Source organism: Pelodiscus sinensis, chromosome 4 (assembly GCF_049634645.1).
Source record: "Pelodiscus sinensis isolate JC-2024 chromosome 4, ASM4963464v1, whole genome shotgun sequence".
NCBI classification, from domain to species: Eukaryota; Metazoa; Chordata; order Testudines; family Trionychidae; genus Pelodiscus; species Pelodiscus sinensis.
The window spans coordinates 128731903-128749387 of NC_134714.1; the positions used below are offsets into that span (position 1 = coordinate 128731903).

A 17485-nucleotide genomic window follows, 5' to 3' on the forward strand; every position below is an offset into this window, starting at 1 on the left:
GTGATTGATTCTTGTGGACTGCGGCCCATCCTCTCGCCGCTCCCCAAGCAGCCTCAGAACCAGCTCTGCTCGCCAGCCCCTTCCCCTGTGCAACCCCCCACCACTGCCCGCTGGCTGAGCCCTAAAGTAAGGGCTCCAGGCACCAGCTAGAACGCGCGCCCCAGCGGGAACTAGGCGTCAGGGGCCGGGCCGGAAGGTGCCGGCGCAGGGGCCGCCCAGCTGCTGGAGGCGGCGCAGGAGCGGGGCGGGGATCACAGCGACCAGCGAGCGGGGCCTCCCCGAGGCAGCGCGGACCCTGATCCCAGCCCGGCCGCAGGCGGCTCCCGGCTGCAGCCCCGGCGCGCGCGGGGGAGGCGCTGCCCGGCCATGGCTGCAGCGGGGCCGGCGCAGGTAGGAGGCTGCGGGTCTCTCCCGGGGCGGGGGCAGCAGCGGGGCCGGGGGGCAGAGCAGAACGGGGGCGGCCGGGCCGGGGCAGGGGGAGCCGGGGCTGGGGGCTGCGGGCGGGGCGGGGGCGCAGGCGCCTGTTCCCGGCCCGGGGCAGCGGGCGCTGAGTGCGGGTCGCTTGTGCCAGCAGCCCCCGGTGGCGTTCGAGGACGTGGCTCTGTATTTCACCCGGGCGGAGTGGGAGCTCCTGTCCCCGCCGGAGAAGCAGCTGTACCGGGAGCAGATGCTGAGGAATTACCGGGCCCTGGTTTCCCTGGGTAAGGACCAAGTTCCCTTTCCTAAAAGCGGTGCAGTGTCTGGGCCCGCTCCAGGCCTCAGCTGCCAGGTGTGGCTGCATCCCCGTGGTGGCAAATGTCAAATGTCAGCCCCTCCCAGGCCGGCTCCCTGCCAATGCAGAGCTCAGGGCTGCACCCCTGGGGCTAGCCTTGCATTCTGTATCTCAGTCCTGGCACAGAAGTGGTTGCAAATAGCACCCAGGCAAATAAGCCAAGGGAAAAACAGCTGCTGCTTGTCACAGCTCCCCACCTGCCCAGGAAGAATGAACGTGGTACACGTACAGCCTCGAACAATGCCTGCACCCCAAGCAGAAGAGCCGATAGGTCCGTGTACCAGTGACGCCTGCCATGGTTTAGCTGAGCATGGTCACAGATGTTGCTGCTTCAGGGAAGGAAGTGAACTTGCCTGGTGGGAGAGGGGAAGAAATCTCCTCTAGAGAAGGTTGATTTTATTATGCTCCATGGAGCTGACAGCTATGCTGGGTGCCTTGGCAAGACAGGGGTGTGGGTGGCTCCATGCTCCTGGAAGGGGTGGGGTCAAGGGAAAACAGCCCTCAGCATCGCCCAGGTGTGGGGGGCCCCACACAGCACTGCCTGGAGCCTGCCCCATGGTGCACCCACCTCCTCAGGCAGCCGTAAAAGTTGGGTGGAATGTCACAGTGGCGATCTAAAGGCGATTTAAAGGCGTTGCCCCGGTAGCAATGGTGACGACTGGAGCCCAAGGGCAACTGCCCCCCCCCCCGTTTTTGGCAGGTCTGATTATGCTGTTTGGGATCTTGGCGCGTACCTCTGAAGCAGCGTCTGCCACTGCGGCCCGGCCGTGCCAGGGCTGCACAGACACACCTTGTCCGAGATGGGGCCCCGTTGTGCTGGGCTGCACCCACACCTAAACCAATCCCTGCCCCCAAAACCTGAGTAATAAAACTCGCCCTGTCCCCTCCCGCAGGCTTTTCAGGCTCCACCCCGGATTTAATCTGCCGGATCGAGCTCGGGGAGGCAGAGCTCTGGATCCAGGATGCCAAGAATTTTAAGGAAAGTTCCTGGCTGGAGGGAGAGTCTTCAGGTGAGTGACAACGCTCCGGTCCCTTCTGATCTGCACAGCTGCTCAGAGAGGGCTCCTTAATGTAGAAGGTGGAGAGAGAGTCGCTCCCTGGGCGCTGAGGGGAGACTAGCTGAGGCTGGGGATCGGGTGCCAGTGTTGCTATGGAAGAGGAGTGAACCGCTGGGAGAGGTCCGGTCGGGTCAGGGTGGATTATTGATCACTGGGAGTGTGTCACTGGAGATGGGGCGTCTCTTAAAGCCCAGCTCTAACTCCGCCAGGAATTACTGGGCCGCAGGCAGGAATGGCTGGGGCAGATCCTCTGGCTGAGGTAGGCAGGAAACCAGGTGAGGTGGGTAAAATGAGTCTATTTGGCCTTGATATCGATGGCTCACAGAGAGCCTAGAAATGTAGGACTAGAAGGAACCTCGGTAGCTCATCTAGTCCAGTGTAGGGATGTAACAGTGCAGTCAATTAACCGATAAGCAAAAGCTAGTAGGTTAATGCTACAGATTACACGCATTCTCCCTCCCCCCACCCCCCACTTGCCAGTTAATTGTTAGCAGGCTGGCCAGCAGCCCAGCTCAGTTCCGGCTCGCACCAGGTCCAGGAGCTCAGTGCAGGGGACTGAACTAGGGATGTTAAATATCAGTTAATCGAATAGTCGAGTAACCTCATGAATTATCAGTTAGTCGACTATTCTATAGTCATAGACTCATAGACTTTAAGGTCAGAAGGAACCATTATGATCATCTAGTCTGACCCCCTGCACAGTGCAGGCCACAAAATCTCACCCACCCCTCCTAGAATAATCCTCTCACCTGGCTCTGGCCTCACTCCCGACTCTATCAGAGGCAGCAGCACAGGGCAACAGCACAGATCCACAAGGGGAGCTGGGTTTTAAACTGGCTCCCCTCGCAGACCAGCTCCCATCTGGCACCCTGTGCTGCTGTCTCTGATACAGTGGCAGGGGTCTTCTCGGGAGTGAGGCAAGAGCGCACTGGCTGCCGGCCCCGCCCACAGGGACTATAGAGTAGTTGACTAATTGATAATTCATGAGGTTACTTGACTATTCAATTAACCGATATGTAACATCCCTAGTCCAGTCCCCTGCACTGAGACAGGACTAAGTATAATCTAGACCATCCTTGACAGGTATTTGTTTACACTGTTCTTAAAATCCTCCCATGATGGCAATTCCACAACTTGCTTAGATAATTTGTTCCAGTGCTAAACCACCCTGACCATTGGGAAGCTTTTCCACGTGTCTAACCTAAACCTCCCTTGCTGCAAGTTAAGCCCATTGCGCCTTCTCTTGGCTCAGTATTCAGCATGTGCATAGTCGTCTACCAAAGCGATTGCATCATCAGTAGCATGATGCAGTTCTTCTAGCCCACCACTACACCGATTCATTGGCCATGTGCGTCATCTGTGTTGCGCTGCGGCTGCACAAATAGCTATCGCGAAGGCCCCAGCCCTGTTAGTTGGATACATAGAGACCTTGCTCAGTCCAGAACCTGTTGAACAGGGACCAGTGATGACAGGAGAGGTCAAAACCAAGTGGACGGGTCTTGGCGACAAGGGACTGGTTGGGAATTAGAACAGAGATCCCTTGCTTTTGCCAGCGTGTTTCTGCTCTAACACTGAGGTATGACAGATCAGACCATAATGGGCGACATGATGGCAGGCGAGCAGCGGGTGGTTTAAAAGAGTCATGGTGCATGCTTGGGTGGGCGCGTCCTTTCTCCAGTAACTTGCCCGTGGTCGCCGCTCACCTGCTAGGAGGAGCAATATTGCTCAGAACTTGGAGCCGTGGGAGTGGAGTCGGACGGAGGGCGCCAGAGATGAGGCGCACGGTGGCTTGTAACTGCGTTTGGTGTGTGTCAGCCGACTCTCTGCTGGTGCGCAGTGCCTCACCGCCCAATGTGAGGTGGCGAGAGCTGGTATCTGCCGGGCGGAGGCCTGGCCACCCCAGGATGAACCTGCAAGTTTGCAAAGAAGATTGTTGTGCATCTTGACGTCAGCTGCTGCATGGTAACTCCATGTGCGGCCTACGGATGTCCACGGTTAACCAATAAGTATCCCCCTTGGGTGATACTTACCCATTAACCGGTGGCCGGCTGAGCTAGAGCAGCTCCCTCCAGCCCACATGTAAGCAGTCACCTTTGTCCCGGATGATGCTGCGTTGTCTATGTGCTTAGCACCACCCTCAGCCTTCCCGCTTGCTGTGTGTGGCTCTGTAGTTCAAAGGCCTGCCGGGGGGCAGCCCCTCACCCCCCCAGCTCAGCAGTGTCACTGAGATGTGAAACAAGGCAGACACGTTTCCCAGGTTACATCCTCTGTCCAACCCTCTTGAGGATGACAGAGTTAGTTTTGCACACAGAATGACCAGGCCTTATGCTATCAAACAGGAAAAGGTGAGGGTCCGGCATCCCCTGGATTGAAATAAAATCAGCTTGAAAACAAAACTTCAGGCCCCGTGGTGCCTGGTGCTGCATGTTTCCTGGGTAGGCTACAATTTAAGCATAAAACAAGACCCAAGAGATGCACAGGGGAGCAGGCATTGCACAATCCCCATTGGGTAGAACCAGCCTGAGTCCGGCTGCAGACTAGGCACAGCCTTGTGCAAAGGTCCCCGTTTACTAAATTCATTGCAACTGTTTAACCAGCCCTGCCCATGGGGCCACGTCCCGCCAGAGCAGCGCGCTCCCTGCAGCACTGCAACCCTAATCCCATCCTGGGGCGGACGGACAGGGAGGGTTAGAATGCAGCTGGGCGACAATGCCAGTCACTGAAGTTTGGCCCTCTTCTCCCACCGTCATACCTGGGGCTGGGAGAAATGTGAGTGGTACTTCAACCACAGGGCAGGTCTCAGCGCCCTGAGTGGGACGGGAGCTGCCTGGCAGGGTGCGTCTTGGGGAAATGGATCCATCTGTGACGAACCTGCAGCCCTAACCATGAGCTCACCGGGGTTCCCTCTGCTCTCTCCAGCAGGGCCTGGAGTCCCAGGAGGAACAAGGACACCGTCGGACTGTGGGGAGAGCGTGGCAGGAAAGCAGGGTCCCACATTCCAGAGCCCTGCACAGGACACAGTCCGTCCCCAGGGTAAACTCAGCCAGAGCCCGGAGCTGGCTACACACCCGAGACGCCCCACAGGGCAGCATCCTTGCCACGGCAAGAGCGTCGGTGACCCATCTGCACTGACCCAGCACGCCAGGGAGCGGCCGTACCGCTGCGCCGACTGCGGCAAGGGCTTCGCGCGCAGCTCCAAGCTGAGGCGACACCAGCGCACGCACGCCGGGAATTGGCCGCACCGCTGCACCGACTGCGGCAAGGGCTTTACGCACGTCTCAGGGCTGAGAATCCACCGGCGCACGCACACCGGGGAGCGGCCCTACCGCTGCGCCGACTGCGGCAAGGACTTTTCACACAGCTCCACCCTGAGAAGGCACCGGCGCCGACACACCGGGGAGCAGCCCTACGGCTGCGCCGACTGCGGAAGGGGCTTTGCCCACAGCTCCAGCCTGAGGAGACACCGGCGCACGCACACCGGGGAGCGGCCGTACAGCTGTGCTGACTGCGGCAAGGGCTTTGCGCACAGGTCCGGCCTGAGAATACACCAGCGCCGACACACCGGGGAGTGGCCGTACAGCTGCGCCGACTGCGGCAAGGGCTTCGCCCAGGTTTCACACTTGAGAAGACACCAGCGCACGCACACCGGGGAACAGCCTCACCAGTGCGCGGACTGCGGCAAGGGCTTTGCACAGATTGCGCACCTGAGAAGACACCAGTGCGTGCACGCCAGGGAGCCGGCGCTGTGCTGTGTGGTCTGCGGGAAGGGCTTTGCCTGCCGCTCGAACCTGAGAGAGCACCAGCGCACGCACACCGGAGAGCGGCCGTTCCAGTGTGCCAACTGCGGCAGGAGCTTTGCGCAGAGCTCACACCTGAGAACACACCAGCGCACGCACACCGGGGAGCGGCTGCACCCCTGTCACGATTGCGGCAGGAGTTTCAGCAGCCCCAGTGCGCTGACCAGGCATCAGCGTACACACACCGGGGAGCGGCCCTTCCAGTGCACGGACTGCGGCCAGAACTTTGCACAGAGCTCGCACCTGAGAAGACACCAGCACGTGCACAGCGGGGAGCAGCCGTACCGCTGTGCTGAGTGTGGCAAGTGCTTTTCGCAATTGGCCAACCTCGCCCGGCACCAGGGCACCCACACCAACACCTCTCTGCCAGGGCCTGAGGGGCTTCTGGTGGCCGAGGGGCCTGGCACAGCGCCCGCAGATGCAGACCGGGTGCAAGGAGAGAGCCATTTTCTGTAGCCATATTGTAAGATCTAAAGCCTGTGGCCTTTCATCTGCCACCAAATTAAAGGAGCATCAGCCATTGGCTGAGAAGCCGAGAGTCACATCCTCACGTTCCTTCTAAATGACATTAAAATAGTGTCACACCAGGCTGGTAAGGGGACCCTGTGGCAGTGGCCCCCACCGCCCTTAAAAAGAGAAATAGATCTTGGGATGGACAAAGAAAAGGAGCATTTTGTCTGGCAGGGACTCCTCCTCAGGAGTTGGGGTTGTGAATCCTCATTCTCTGTTCTGTCATTAGAGTCCTCGCTGCCCTGTTGTCTGTGATCTCTGCTCACCCTGTGCAGTTACCTAGGTTCTGGGAGCTCTGCGTTCCTGTGGATGTCCCATTCCCCACCCTCTTCCCTCTAGTTCGAGGTTCTTGCAAGGCTGTGCGCGGCAGAGCAGGACCGTGGGGAGTTGCTCGCTCAGCGCTCGTTAAGTGCCTGTGTGAGCTGGGGAAAGTGCACAGGTGACCGGGCTAGGCCCTGCAGGGGTACATCTCAAGGAACCTCCGCTCCTGCCCCAGGGGAGTTGCTTTATTTTCATACCAGTAATGAGAAAGCTAAGAAGAGAGTCATCAAAAGGCTCCTATGCCTGACCATTCATTTTCAGAGGTGCGGGCCAGGACCCCAGCAGTGATGTAAATCTGCCAGCTTGTACAAAGTCTCTGGATTCCCCCAAACCCAGCGGGACTAGTCGGTTCCCTGTTTAGAAACCCAGGTCAGAGCTGTGAAGCAGGAAATGAAGACAAAAGAGGGATGTTAAAAGTTATAGCCCTGCACAGAGCCCTGAGCCTCTGACTGGGAGGGGGGGCTGGTTGATCACCTGTGAAGCTGGGCTGCCCCACAGCTTAGAGGGAACACTGGTCTTGGGTCACGGGGCCTCATCATAGGTCCTTACATGGTTTGCTGAATCCCATGGATAGCCATTGGCCCCAGGCTGCCTGAGGCATGTGTAAGGAAGGGTTATGGAGTGGGATCGGTTTCTTCATGGCCCATTGTGAGTGAAGTGTCCTTAATATGGGATATGAACACATGATGTAAATCTAGCTGAGGGGTGTCACCTCAGCATACAGCGTATGCTTAACTAGGGATGTGAACTAGTCGACTAGCTGATAAGCAAATGCTTATCAGATAGTCAACACACTACAGGCAGTCCCCGGGTTACATGGATCCGACTTACATCGGATCCCTACTTACAAACGGGGTGAGGCAACCCCGCACTAGCTGCTTCCCCCCAGCAGACCAGGGAGACGCGAAGCTAGCACCTCCCCCTCCCAGCAGACCAGGGAGACGCGGAGCGGCTTTTCTCAGCAGACACCTCAGCTTGAGAATAAAGGACTGAGGGAAGTGAGGTGTGGGAGAATAAAACTGAGCTCTGGAGAAATTTTTGGCTAGAGTTTCCCCTACAATATGTACCAGTTCCGACTTACATACAAATTCAACTTAAAAACAAACCTACAGTCCCTATTTTGTATGTAACCCGGGGACTGCCTGTAGTCAACTAGTCGCTTCCCCCCCTTGCTGCCTCTAGAGGCAGCAATGGGGAGGGTAGGAGGGGGTGCTTCAAAGTGGCAGCGCCGCATGGAACCTGGGGTCTGCCACTTTGAAACGCTGTGGGCAGCCTGGCCCCGGGCTGCACAGGGCATTTCAAAGTGGCAGCGCCGCATGGAGCCCAGGGCTAGCTGGGGATTCCCCCACTGACCCCGAGCTCTTTATGGCGCTGCCGCTTTGAAATGCCATGGGGAGCATGAGGCCAGCGGGGGACCGCTTCAGTCCCCTGCTGGCCCCGTGTTCCCCGCAGCGCTCTCGCCTTTGGAGTTCAGCATCAGCTCTGGGACTGTTGCTACTCTTCGAAGGGGGAGGTGCCCTTATCGACTAATAAATAGTCAATACACATTGCATCGACTATTTAATTAGCCGATGATATAAACTGAACATCCCCATTGCTTACCATCCAGATACACAGCCACTCTTTGTAACTTTGGATACAAAGATGATACATGCATAGAAAGAGATTGTCATACTGACCAGGCTCCATCATCTCCATCGATATCGAGCATAACACGCTTTGTGCCAGATTTGTTGCCGTTCTATAATAGTGTAGTAGCAGTAATATAATTGGCCATCTTCATTGTCTTACAGCATCATGTGTAGATCTCCCAAATTCACAGATCCCCCAATTGATTGTGTCAAGAACCTAAATGCCCAAAGTCAATGTCTCAGTTCTCAGTTCTCAGTAGGGCCCGCCCCAGGTTCAAGACAAAACTTTGTGTTGCCCCCACTCCCAAACTGTTAAAATCTGAAGAGATTTGGGGTCTCTGTTTCCAGTGGGTGGTTTGCACCTTTGGGGCTTGGTTACATTTTTTTTTACTTCTCCCACTCACAAGGGCTAAGGATGGTCTCTGGGTTTGAGTGACAGCTGAGATGCTCATGTAATCTTTGGGGTCTGGGAGGGGTTCAAGAAAAACACCAACCAGCACAATCAACTTGTCTTGGAAGGGCAGTGCTCTGAAGACGGGGTGCACGTGATGTGGTGCAGTTTGCAGAGAGGATTAGCTCTGCTCTTGTTTGCACCGCAGCTGAAAGGAGGCTGCAGCATGGAACAAACGTTGGGGGAGCCAGGAACGGCCCCTAGAGGATGATAATGGTTCCTTCCGGCTTTGGCCAGCTCTGGCTCTCTGCAGAGCTCCCAGCTGGCTCAAAGCTCCCCTGAGGCTGGTGCCAGGGGAAGGCTGGTGGCTCCTAGAGGCTTTGCCAGCAGTTCCTTGGCCGGAGCTGTGGAGGGGAGCTGTCGCCGAGCTGCTGGTTGTTGCTTGCCAAGGTCTAGGAATACAAATGGCTGCTTCCTGCCATCAGCTGGGGGCTGCTCCCGGTGTGGCTGGCCCGGGGGGTGGCGCATGGGCTGGGGTATGTGTGTTCAGGCTACCCCTAGTAGTAACCTGCTGGCTACCCCCTAGTTGAATTCTCAGGCCCATTGTCTCTCTTGCCAAGTCTGGGCATTTCAGCTCCTAGGAGCCGTTTGGGCAAGAGCTAAAACTGCCAGGGACTGAATCCGGTTCCCCCATTTCCCTCTAGCCTCTGCCCCACACACTGCCCAGGTGTAGCAGGCAGAGCCTGCGGCCCTGTGACGGAGCTTTCCTATAGGGCTGTGTCTGGGGTTTGGTTCCTGCTGGGGTCCATGGGTCATAGTCCCCACACCGACTGGCCTCTCCTGGGGTGAGAATCTTCCTGTGTATAAGGGGCAGAGGGTGAGGCTCCTCAGGCAGCCACGCGTCTTCTCCACATCAGCCCCTGGGTGGCACCGTGCCCCTGCTGTAACCAAGACTCGCATTGGAGGAGGAGCAGGTAGCCACGCCTGGAGTTATGGTTGCCTGATGCTGTTAAAACCTGTCTTCAGCTGCCTACAGCCGGGGTCCTAGCAACTCCACCCGCCAGTCTGGCCGCTTTCACCAGGTTTTAAAACTAGTAAATGCCACGATTCCATCAGCGACTGAAATGGAAAGTGTCCTGGTGGGGCAATTGTAGGGTCCTGGGCAGCGTCCCCCGAAGATTTTCCAGCCCTGGGCAGAGGGCGTTTTGGCTGGTGCACAGGTATCGAGGGGGTGTGCGCTTGTTTGGACGTGTGACCACCGTGGCACCCAAGTTATAAATCTCTCGCTTTGCCCTTCTGTTGCCATGTCGCCCGCTTGCCCCTTGCCCCAGCTGCTCTCCTAGTGCCTGCTGCTGCCCCCCACCCCTCACCCTCCTCTGCTGTCCTGGCTTCTGCCCGTCTCGCTCCCTTCAGCCCGCCCAGAGCCTGCCCCCTCCCCGTCCTCGCTGACCCCTGCACCTGGCCCTTCCCTTCCCTCCTGTGCCCACCCCTCTTCTAGCATCCCCCCCCTCCTAACACCTCCCTCTACCAGCCTGCCCTGACACTCCTGCTCTCAGGTGCTGGTCCCGCCCCCTCCCTGTGGCTGCCTTCTGCTTCATCCCCACAACCCCCTGGCATCTGCCCCTTCCTGTACCAGCCAGAGGCTGCCTCAGGCTGCAAGCATCTGGGCCACCGCTGCCGAAATCATAGCAATGGCGGGCTGGAAGGAACCCCAAGAGGTCGCGCCCTGCTCTGAGGTCAGCGCATGTAACCTGTTGCTAAAGAGCACGTTTTGGAGAGAGTTTTTTTCTACTATCCCACCTAACCCTCGCTGGCTGCACACAGTCGATTTCGTCTTCTCCCACCCTTGGTGGGCATGGAGAACAGTGATCACTGGCCTCTTAATAGGTACTGAACTCCTGCCCTGAGGGGCACTAACCCCCCTCCCTCCACCAGGCCCTGCCCCCACTCCACTCCTTCCCCCAAGCTCCCAGACCTGCCCTGCCTCTTCCCCACCAACTCCCCAAAACTTGCATTGTCCCCGCTCCTCCCTAGATCTTGCTGCAGGCCAGGAAACAGCTATTCAGTGGGGGATGGGACGCGCCGAGAGGCAGCAGCGGAGTTGAGTAGCAGAGCTACTGGCATGTGAGAGGTGCTGGGGGAGGGAGCAGAGAAGGGAACTTTTCTGAGTGGAAGTTCTCTCCCCCCCCATTCACTTTCGCTATGCTGAGGTGGGGGGTGGGGTGCAGGCTGTGGGAGGCAGTTTGGTTGTAGGAGGGGGCTCCAGGCTGGGGCTCAGGGTTCAAGGAAGGGGTGCAGGCTCCAGCCAGGTGGTGCTTAACTCAGGTGGCTCCCAGCTGGCGGCACAATGATGCAAAGGAAGGCTCCTTGCTTGCCCTGGCCTGGCAATGTTCCTGGAAGTGGCCAGACTGTCCTTGTGTCGCTAGGGGGAGGGAAAGGGGGCTCCACCTTCTGCCCCTGCCTACAGGCACCACCTCAGCAGCGCTCATTGGCCACAATTTCTGGCCAATGGGAGCTGCAGATTCAGCACTCAGCGTGGGAGCGGCCTGTAGAGCCCCCTTCCACCTCCCCAAGGGGCCAGTGACACGCCAGCCACATCCAGGAGCGGTGAGAAGTCAGGGTGCCTGTCACAGCCCCAGCTTAAAATCTCCAAGTTTCGCGTCAGAGCTTGATTCCGGGAGACTCTTGCCTCTTCCTATCCCCAGTCTGACTCTTCCTGCAAGATCCTACAGTGGGCTGGTGCAGCCTGGTGATCTAGTAACTTCAAAGTGCAAAGTAACAGAGGTCGCTGTGTTAGTCTTACCAGGGTAAAACAAAAAAAGCAGGCATGTAGCACTTTAACAAAATGGTTTATTAGGTGATGAGTGGGGCAGACGCTCTTCTTCAGATCATATTCTGAAAGCGAGTAGGCATGAGCATTATATGACAGAGGGATACTGTATCTACCTACTGACTTCGATTTTTATCTGCTTTGGTCTAACACCCATGCTCTAGTAAACAGGTAGGCTGCGTCTAGACTGGCATGATTTTGTGGAAATAGTTTTAATGGAAAAAATTTTCTGTTTATTTTCGCAAAAGCGCATCTAGATTGGCATGGATGCTTTTGTGCAAAAAGTGCTTTTGCGCAAAAGCATCCATGGCCAGTCTAGATGCGATTTTGCGCAAGAAAGCCCCGATCGCCATTTTAGCCATCGGGGCTTTTTTGCGCAAAACAATACTGCGTTGTCTACACTGGCCCTCTTGCGCAAGTATTCTTGCGCAAGAGGACTTTTCCCCTGAGCGGGAGTGTGAAAGTATTTGCACAAGAAGCACTGATTTTGTACATTACAAAGTCAGTGCTCTTGCGCAAATTCAAGCGGCCTTTACAGCTGGCAAGTTTTTGCGCAAAAGCGGCCGCTTTTGTGCAAAATCTTGCCAGTCTAGACGCACCCGAAGGGGGGGTGGGAGACAGAGCATCTTTCCTCTACCCTCCCCTTCCCTTCTATTTATTTCAAGTTTCCATATCCCCTACTCATAACTCCGGTCATCTGAGGAAGTGGGCTGTGCCCACGAAAGCTCATGGTACCATCTACATGTTTTGTTAGTCTATAAAGTGCTACCAGACCATTTGTTGTTTTTTTTTCTGTAACAGACTAACTCGGCTACCCCCTGAAGCTACTGTATAATTTGTTTACTTTTTCATTGTATCCCTCTGTTATATAATAGTCATGCCTATTCGCTTTCAGAATATGTTCTGAAGAAGTGAGTCTACCCCACGGAAGCTCATCACCTAATAAACCATCTTGTTGGTCTTTACATGCCTGCTTTTTTTGTTTTCAAAGTGAAAAGCCTTCCAGCCTATTAACTGAACCTGCTAAAAGAGCCATTAAGTGGTCAGGAAGCCATCTAACAAGCAATTGCCAACCCAGAGATATATATTCCTAGTTTCTGAATTTAACAAAAACTGTTGGGCATTAAGTATTTGAGCTACGTCTCTATGTTCGTCTACAGGACCTTAGCTTAAAATTTGCTTTCAGTGTTTCATCAGTTAGGTGCTGAAGATTATAAAATCACACCACTAAAAAAATCCTTGCCTAGATTTTTAGCTGCGCAATTTGAGAATTCATCTTTAGCCTTCAGTGCTTGGATCTTCATTATGGCTACGTCTACACTGGCAGCTTCTTGTGCAAAAAGTCTTCCACAAGAGCACATCTACACTGGCATGTGCTTTTGCGCAAGAGCATCCGTGGCAGTGTGGATGCTCTCTTGCGCAAGAAAGCTGAGATGGCCATTTTAACCATAGGGGGCTTCTTGTGCAAGAAATTCATGTTGCCTGTCTACACTGCCCTCTTGTGGAAGAGCTCTTGTGCAAGAGGGCTTATTCCTCGTGGGGAGAGGAATAACTCTTCTGGAAGAAGCCCTGTTTTCTGACGCTGTACTGTAAACTGACTTGCGCAAGAACACACGTGCAATGTCGACAGCAGGCAAGTTTTTGCGCAAGAATGGCTGCTCTTGCGCAAGAAGCTGCCAGTGTAGACATAGCCGTAGTGGTTTTTTAATAAATTCTTCAAAAGATTATCTAAAATACCCATTTACATTTTTATTACTATAGTACAAGAACTTGCTTCCAAAGTCTTCCTATCCTCTCACTCCATCCCTCTTCCTCTTTCATCCCCCTGTGGACGAGACACCTTAAATAAGGACAACATTCCTTTTCTTCCAGATAGCTGGACAAATGAGTTCCCCCTTTACTTTCGACTATTTGGTGAACACCGAAATCAATACCTTACTACAATATAAAATCCTTTCTTACGCCTAACATCTTTGGAAACATTTTTTTAACAAATATGTGGCAAAAGTTCATAAACACGTCTATTGTGATGGGGGTCACAAAATAAATGAGTGTTCCCTTTTTCTAAAAGCAATGAACATGGTTGTGGACACACTGAATTGCTCTAATTTAAAATAATGTCTTTGTTTCAGTGTGTTAAATCTGTAGTAATCTGGAATGATTAAATGTACTCTTGAGCCTTCATAAAATACAGTATAAAACCAGTTTAGAAATACTAACAAAATGCAAAACAGAGAAGACCTGCATCATGTATTCCATACTATTTAATGTTATATTCAGCAGGGCAGCTGATGTGCCCTTACTACAGAGTTTTTGCAAATAAAGCTCTAACAAGTGACAGGGTATATCAAAAACACATTTTTTATTCCCAAATTTAGTGCTTTTCATTAGATACTTTCTGCGTGTCCTGTCTCTCTTCACAATCTGGCATGGGGTGGAAAACATGCTCCATTTTGTTCAGAAAGAAATTGTAGAAATCCCCCCCCTCCCCAACAACATTTGCTATATTTGGGTTCAGGGCTTTGGCTGGAAGGGAGCAAGCAAGAAGGGGGAGGGAAGAGAGGAAGGAGACAGTGGAGAGCCGTCAGGTCCTGGGCAGAGTTGGGGCAGTGGCTGAAGCAGAGCTGCAGTCAAATAGAGGCAGGACCACAGGCTGTGGAGTTTAGCTCCCCAAATGCCAGCATCATGCATCACCAATGCCTTGCTCCGCCCCCATCCGTGCATGGGCCCTGAAATCTGCAGGCCTGGCAGCTCCCTCAGGTTCTAATCCCCACCCTGAGCACCTCTGGGTCCCATAACCACAGGCAAGGTGTGAATGAAAACTTCCTGACAGAGTGCTTTGCTTCCTCTTTCTCCTTCCTGTCACACACTCCCTGCCCTGACAGCACTCTTTCTCCTTCCTGTCACACGCTCCCTGCCCTAACAGCACTGCCCCACCAAGCTTCTGTGGTAACATCTTTGTTTCTAGACAGGAAATCTCCTCCACGATGGAGCTAGCCCACCGCTGCCACCAATATAACAACATGAGCATACTTGCTCATCCTTTGCTGCACAGCTGGCACGTACCTACCTCTACATGGCATCGTTGTTGCTACCATTCAGGAGTCACACCTTGTCTCTCTCTCTCTCTCGCTCTCAAGTTTTTCCTGTCGTGTAACAGAATGACATCATTGTAGTGTAGCAAGCCCAGGGCACAGCCCTCTAGGGCTATGTCTACACTCGTGGCTTCTTGCAAGAGAAATATGAAAATGAGGCTAAGCGTGGAATATCACCCAGCCTCATTTGCATACCTAATGAGTCACCATTTTTGCAGAAGAGGCTCTTGCGCCAGAAGAAACTGTCTACACTGCCCCTTCTTGCTCAAGAAAACCCTCTTGCGCAATACTGTTATCTGAAAATAATCAGCATAGCGGCATTGCACAAGAAGGTTTTTCTTCCGCAAGAAGGGGCAGTGTAGACAGCTCCTTCTGGCGCAAGAGCCTCTTCTGCAAAAATGGCAGCTCATTAGGTATGCAAATGAGGCTCAGCAATAGGTCACGCTTAGCCTCATTTGCGTATTTCTCACAAAAGAAGCCGTGAGTGTAGACATAGCCCAGTAGATTATAAAAAGATTTAGCCTGTTCTCTCAGGAATGGGAATGCCCAGAGCTACACTCTTACTTGTGTTAACTGTTGCAGTGTTACTTCCAGAAACAGCTGCATACTACAGTAGCACAGACCAGGTTTCATCTCAGAGCTGTGCAAACCAAGTGTCTTATGTATTGCACCCAAAACAAGTTGTGGCAGAGCTCTGGCCATGCCCTGAGGGTCCTGCGGTTCTCGGCTGATATTGTTTGCCTCACAGGCTCGGTGGGACCCCCCAGAGTAGTGGGTAGGCCTGGAGGCAAGGGTCAGAGCCCACTGAGCCAGCCTCATCACAAGCTAGTCTATAGTTTGGGCTGAAAACCCCTTTGTAGCTGGTCTCCCCACTCAGGGGCAGATGCTGTGGTGGCATGGGGAGGGCTGAGGGGAACTCAGGCCTACCCACTACTCTGGGTTCTGGCCCCAGGGTCCTAAGGCAGCGGCAACTGACAGGAATTCTTCTACTCCCAGTCTGGCAGCTTCTTCCTTGGGCCACTTCTCCAAACAATCCCTCCCCTCACCTTTGCTCTGGCACCTGAGCGCGTCTCTCCTACCCCTGCACAAAACACGTCCCTTCTTGTAGCCCTCAGCTCACGGACAGTGCATCTCTTACTCTCAGCCCTTGGCTTCCCGCCACCTTCCTGAGGGGAAGCCTTTTAACCTAGCCCCCTCAGGCCTTAATGGGATGCAGGTGCTCTGACTACCCTGCTGCTTCCGGCAAGCTCTTAATCGACCCCAGGTGCCTGCCTGCCTTGATTACATGGCCACTTCACTCAGGAAACAGAAAACAATTTACCCAGTTCCCTGTACATTTGCCCTCCACCCAACTGTTGTAACCAGCTGCCCTGGGTCTGTCACAAAACATAATCTGACAAGGAAATGAAAGTATTAAATAAATAGTTTTATCCACAGTAACTGCTCATCTTACCCCGACGGTGTTAGTCCATCTCAAACTCCCTAATTTATTTACAAAGAGGCCTACACATTGTGCTGTCCATATCTGGTGTCACTCTCGGCAGTCAGCACCTACCCTGGCTGTTGGCTTTGGCCATGCCTCAGTGTCTTTGAGAACTCGCTCCTCTCCAGAGCCCACCTCACTATCTGTGGGGTGAGCTTCTGGAGTTTGGGGCACCAAGTTGAGCTTCCTTCAGCCTTTTCAGGTTCTCTCCTGAGAGTTCTGCTAATCCTCCATCAGCTAGACCAGCCCTCCTGGCAAATCTAGCCAGACCTTCTGCCTGGCCCCTGGGATGTCCTGTCACCATTCCCAGATCTCCCATCATTAGCCCTTCCTCTGTAAAATCCTCTTTTACTAGCCAACCCTGCCTTTCCGCCAGCATCAGCTGTGCTCCAATCTCCTTGTCTAGAACTTGCTTGGAACCCCTCCAGATAATGTGAGGCCACGTCGCCACTTGCCATGCCAGAGATCAATCTTCTGGCATTTGATTTAGTTGGTCTAGTTAAGACCTGCTAAATCAAAGGCTGAGGGTGGTTCTGGCCGGCACCGATACTCCTCGCAGTCATGAGGAGTAAGGGAAGCATTTGCTCCCATCAGCCTCCCTCCGTGAAGATTGCGCCAAACTCAGCTTACAGTATGCCGACTCCACCTTCATTATTTACATACCTTAAACTGCCTTTCCGGGTCTAGTGTAGGCCTGCCTTAAGAATCAGCCATGTCCTTCCCTAGTGTCACGTTATTGGATTTTAAAGATCATTGCTGCACCCATAGGGGTGGGGAATGTTTGTCCCAAAAGTCTGTACAAAGTGGGCCATGTGAGATGTCAAATGAAAGCGTCTGTTCTACTGATGTTATGTATGTTATTCATGTACTTGTGTGATATCTGCTTGTGGAGTTATAAATATGTACTCTGTGTTAATGGCCAGTCAGTGACTATGCTAATTAGCTAGGTTCTCAGAGGCAAATGCACACCTGCAAACCAGCCAGCATCATGATTGCTGACTTGGGACACTTGGATAGGTCACTGGGTCATGTGACCTGCTCCAGCTTGGAAAAGACCAGGCATGGATATAAAATGACATGAGGCAGACTCCATCTTGTCTTCAGTTCAGCTCCTGATCCCCGATGCAGCCTTGCGAGGGACAGAGAGCAGGGAAGAACTGTGGACCCATCCTGTCATAGGATGTACACCAGAGGCTTTTAAGATAACAGTTTATAACATCTCTGCTGAGAGCCTGTATCGAGAACTGGGTGATTCGATGCATGTAATGTATTCTCCTTAACAACCTTACTCTCAGGTTTTTCTTTCTTTTAGTAATAAACCTTTAGGCTACATCTACACTGGTGCATTCTCACAGAAAAACTCTTTTGCAGAAGAGTTCTTCTGCAAAAACTCTTCCAGAAGAGAGCGTCTACACTGGGATGTGCTTTTGCGCAAGAGCATCCTTGCCAGTGTAGACGCTCTCTTGCGCAAGGAAGCTCTGATGGCCATTTTAACCATAGGGCTTTCTTGTGCAAGAAATTCATGTTGCCTGTCTACACTGGCCTCTTGTGCAAGAACAGTTGCGCAAAAGGGCTTATCCCTGAGCGGCAGCGGCAG

At 53.8% G+C, this 17485-nt stretch overlaps 1 protein-coding gene across 3 annotated transcripts; it reads left to right on the forward strand.

Moving 5' to 3' along the window:
* Positions 1-250: 250 nt before the first annotated feature.
* LOC142829362 (uncharacterized) lies at positions 251-6392 on the forward strand. 3 transcript variants are annotated; one of them, XM_075929001.1, is made up of 4 exons: positions 251-390; positions 572-701; positions 1666-1782; positions 4753-6392. In XM_075929001.1, the coding sequence occupies exons 1-4, from the start codon at positions 367-369 to the stop codon at positions 6081-6083; spliced, it is 1602 nt and encodes a 533-aa protein (XP_075785116.1). In that variant the 5' UTR covers positions 251-366; the 3' UTR covers positions 6084-6392. The 3 variants fall into 3 exon arrangements, with proteins under 3 accessions (XP_075785116.1, XP_075785114.1, XP_075785115.1); XM_075928999.1 differs by having other exon boundaries at positions 252-390; positions 4750-6392; XM_075929000.1 differs by having other exon boundaries at positions 261-390; positions 575-701; positions 4750-6392.
* The last annotated feature ends 11093 nt before the right edge of the window (positions 6393-17485 follow it).

What these genes read in the sequence shown, in the direction of transcription:
- LOC142829362 (XM_075928999.1), top strand. Translation starts at nt 367, where the DNA reads ATGGCTGCAGCGGGGCCGGCGCAG. An exon ending in CTGCAGCGGGGCCGGCGCAG is followed by an intron (nt 391 to 571) that starts GTAGGAGGCTGC and finishes CGCTTGTGCCAG; the next exon opens with CAGCCCCCGGTGGCGTTCGA. An exon ending in CCGGGCCCTGGTTTCCCTGG is followed by an intron (nt 702 to 1,665) that starts GTAAGGACCAAG and finishes CCCCTCCCGCAG; the next exon opens with GCTTTTCAGGCTCCACCCCG.